The sequence below is a fragment of the Solanum tuberosum genome, unplaced genomic scaffold, assembly GCF_000226075.1.
Source record: "Solanum tuberosum cultivar DM 1-3 516 R44 unplaced genomic scaffold, SolTub_3.0 scf00140, whole genome shotgun sequence".
Taxonomy (NCBI): Eukaryota; Viridiplantae; Streptophyta; class Magnoliopsida; order Solanales; family Solanaceae; genus Solanum; species Solanum tuberosum.
In genome coordinates this window covers 300,447-303,791 of record NW_006239064.1, presented here as the reverse complement: position 1 = coordinate 303,791, position 3,345 = coordinate 300,447, and the positions used below count along the sequence as shown (strand labels likewise).

General features: G+C 30.0%; 1 protein-coding gene across 1 annotated transcript; it reads left to right on the top strand.

Annotated features, from left to right (window-relative positions):
- The first annotated feature begins 2,100 nt into the window (after positions 1–2,100).
- Positions 2,101–3,000, top strand: LOC102586615 (cysteine-rich repeat secretory protein 38-like). The gene has a single exon (XM_006351891.1). The coding sequence runs from the start codon at positions 2,120–2,122 to the stop codon at positions 2,840–2,842; it is 723 nt and encodes a 240-aa protein (XP_006351953.1). The 5' UTR covers positions 2,101–2,119; the 3' UTR covers positions 2,843–3,000.
- Positions 3,001–3,345: the final 345 nt, after the last annotated feature.

The window sequence follows — 3,345 nt, the reverse complement described above, 5'->3', positions numbered from 1 at the left end:
TCTTAAGGGGTAACTTATGTTGTAGTCAAAATGATAGTTACTTGTGAATAATTCATGATATAAATGGAAAGAGCACTTCGTGAAACAATAATATTTATAAATAGAGATATTTAAGTTAGTGAGTGTGAGGGTACACTTGCACTCACTATAAGTTGATTCAAATTAAACCAAAATTGACTCGAATTGATATATCTTTGAAAACCAATAAAATTGACAAATTTATTATTGTTTGCTTTTATTTTATCTAAAACTTTGGTGGATAATGAAACTTCTCATTTGGACAAGAGAATATTAGACTAAGCACCAAAAATATTATAGTTCTAGAAGCCATAAGTACTGTAGAGGAGTTTGTCAACGGGAGATTTTTAACCGTTAACACATATAGTTCAGGTTACTCCACGATTTATTATATTTGTCATTTTTTTTATACACTTCTTATAAAAAATTAAGAAAATAATTTAATTTAATTTTATAATATTATTCTTTTTTATTATTATATTAATCTCTCTCCACATAAATATGAAAGCTACTAATAATTAATTATATTTTAAGGTTTGAGCTCAAGATACTTTGAATTGGGTTCAATCTCAACCCATTCAAGTCCTAACTCATTTTAAGAAAATCTTCAATTGAGCCCAATTTAATCTCTAATTTCAACCCGTTTTAAGACTCTTTGTTTGCATTGATGTAATGTATGTTCCTCTATTAAATATATAAATTACTATCTATTTTATATCTTTTAGGATTTATCTATCCATGTGTAACTTCTTTTTTTAAATTTTATTTAGTTGAAATTCAAATTGTGGTTATAAAACTTAAATATCAATATATTAAAATTATTGAGATTAAGCGGGTCAAGACCCAATCCGTTTTAAGCCAATTGGAGCCCAACCCATTTGAGCCCAAAAGTAAACTTGGGCGGGTCAGGACCCAACCCAATTTCTATTTCAACCCATTTTAATATCTTCAATTTCAACCCAACCCGCCTATTTGACACCCCTACATGTTACATTGAGATTATGCTAATTCAATTACTTAATTTCATTAACAATTGGTTTATCACAATCTAGTTATTTGGTTATATCACAATCCATATATCCTTAAATCATGTATAAAAAATTCAATGCAAAGATTATACAGTAATAAATAGTAATATTATAGGAAAAACTACCTAATTGGACATTTCACTACCATATAAATTATTATTATTATCATCTATGCTTTTAAAATATTACGTATCTTATCACTAATTAAGAGTTACCTACATACCTTACACTTACATATATGTATTGTTGCTACTAGATACATAAAAATAGGGAGATAGGTGAGCGAGATTTGTATGTATCCATATACATATGAATCACACTAGATACATGTATCTGTATATATCTGGAGTGATTTACATGTATCTGGGATACTAGATACATGAGAGAGTTGCGGGCAAGAAGGGAGAAACTTGAGGGAGGCGAGCGAGTTTTGCTATGTATTTCAGAGACATGCGAATTCACTTGGATACAATACACCTAAATTTTGAACTCATGTATCTGAGATACATGTATCTGAGATACATGTATCTGGATGAATCTAGAGGCACTAAAATCTGGTAAGATACGTAATATTGCAAACTAGAGTATACCTAAGTAATTAGCTCCTAAACTAGTGAGATTTATGTAAATTTCCCAATAATATAGCCCTACAAATGTATATGACTATTCTGAACAATAAGTTTCAATATTTTCTTCTTCAAACTTCATATCCAATTAAACATCACCACATAAATTAGATTGAGTAGAGTATACATGTATATACAACCTCATACTACATCTATTAGTGAATAAAGTGATCAATTGGAATAATTCAGAAATTTTGTGATTAACACTTTTGTATCTAATGAATTTTCCAACCATACATACTACTATTCAAACCTTCCATTGGAACAAAATGGAATTAGTCAACGTTCCACCCAAAACCATAAAATATGCAAAAAAATAAAAATGAAAAAGTCAATAATTATGGCTGCTGTGTGTACGACTTTTCTACCCTCTACTTGAAGTTACAAGTTTATAAAATGGTGCACCAGATGAAGTTGTACATACCATCTCATTTTTTTCATCAAAATATGTCTTCCTCAAAATTAATCTCTTGTCTATTTTTCCTTTCATCCATTGCATTAGTGATTTCCACAGATCCACTCTTCCATTTTTGTTCAAACTCAGAAAATTTCACAGCCAATAGTTACTATGCACAAAATTTAAAAAATCTCTTAGGTGATCTCTACTTGAAAACTCCTCCAACAGGGTTCTCAACTAGCTCAATTGGGCAAAATCATGATCAAACAAATGGACTTTCTCTATGTCGCGGCGATGTTTCAAGCAATAGTTGCAAATCTTGTGTATTAGATGCTAGTGAAGAACTTGGAAAACGTTGTCCTTATGATAAAGAAGCCATCATATGGTATGATAATTGTCTCTTGAAATATTCCAACAAAGATTTCTTAGGAAATATTGATAATACGTACAAGTTTTACATGTGGAATGTTCGCGTTGTGAGTAATCCTGAATATTTCAATGCAAAAACTAAGGAATTGTTGGGGAGCTTGAGTGAAAATGCTTATAAAACGTCAAATTTGTATGCAATTGGAGAAATGGAGATTGAAGAAAATAAGAAATTGTATGGATTGGTTCAATGTACAAGAGATATTTCTAATGAGGATTGTAAGAAGTGTCTTGATGGGATTATTACTGAAATTCCAAGTTGTTGTGATGGAAAAGAAGGTGGAAGAGTTGTTGGTGGAAGTTGTAACTTTAGATATGAAATATACCCTTTTGTTAATATTCCTTAGAACTTAGAAACTATATGATATATGCTTTATTGATAATGCTCAAAAGATGATATAATAATATGCAGGGTTTGAACTAAAATTCCTATATTGATGTAATTTGGTTTAAGTACTATGTTTGGTGAATAAAGAATGGACAAATATGTTTTTGTACTTTGATATATATAGTAGTGAAATCAAATTATTACAACAATATAGTTCCTTGCAAAGGACTTAAATACATGACGAGATACTATAAGTGACATAGTGAGTACTTTGCTGCTACAATCCATGGGGTTCAATGACCATGATTGGTTAACCATGACTACGGTTGACTATTTGAGAGTAAACGCTCCCTTGTATGTAGGCTTCAAAATTAGAGAAGATTTTAAAAGAAAAATAAAATTGGAGGGAAGTTAAAAGAATTAGAGGTGATGTTTGAAAAAGCTACACTAATTGCCGGTAATGATAATTGACTAATATTTGACTTTACAATATAAATTAGCGGCAATTAATAAGTTGTTGTT

Coding starts and splice junctions, on each gene's coding strand:
- LOC102586615 (XM_006351891.1), top strand. CDS start 2,120: ATGTCTTCCTCAAAATTAATCTCTTGTCTATTTTTCCTTTCATCCATT.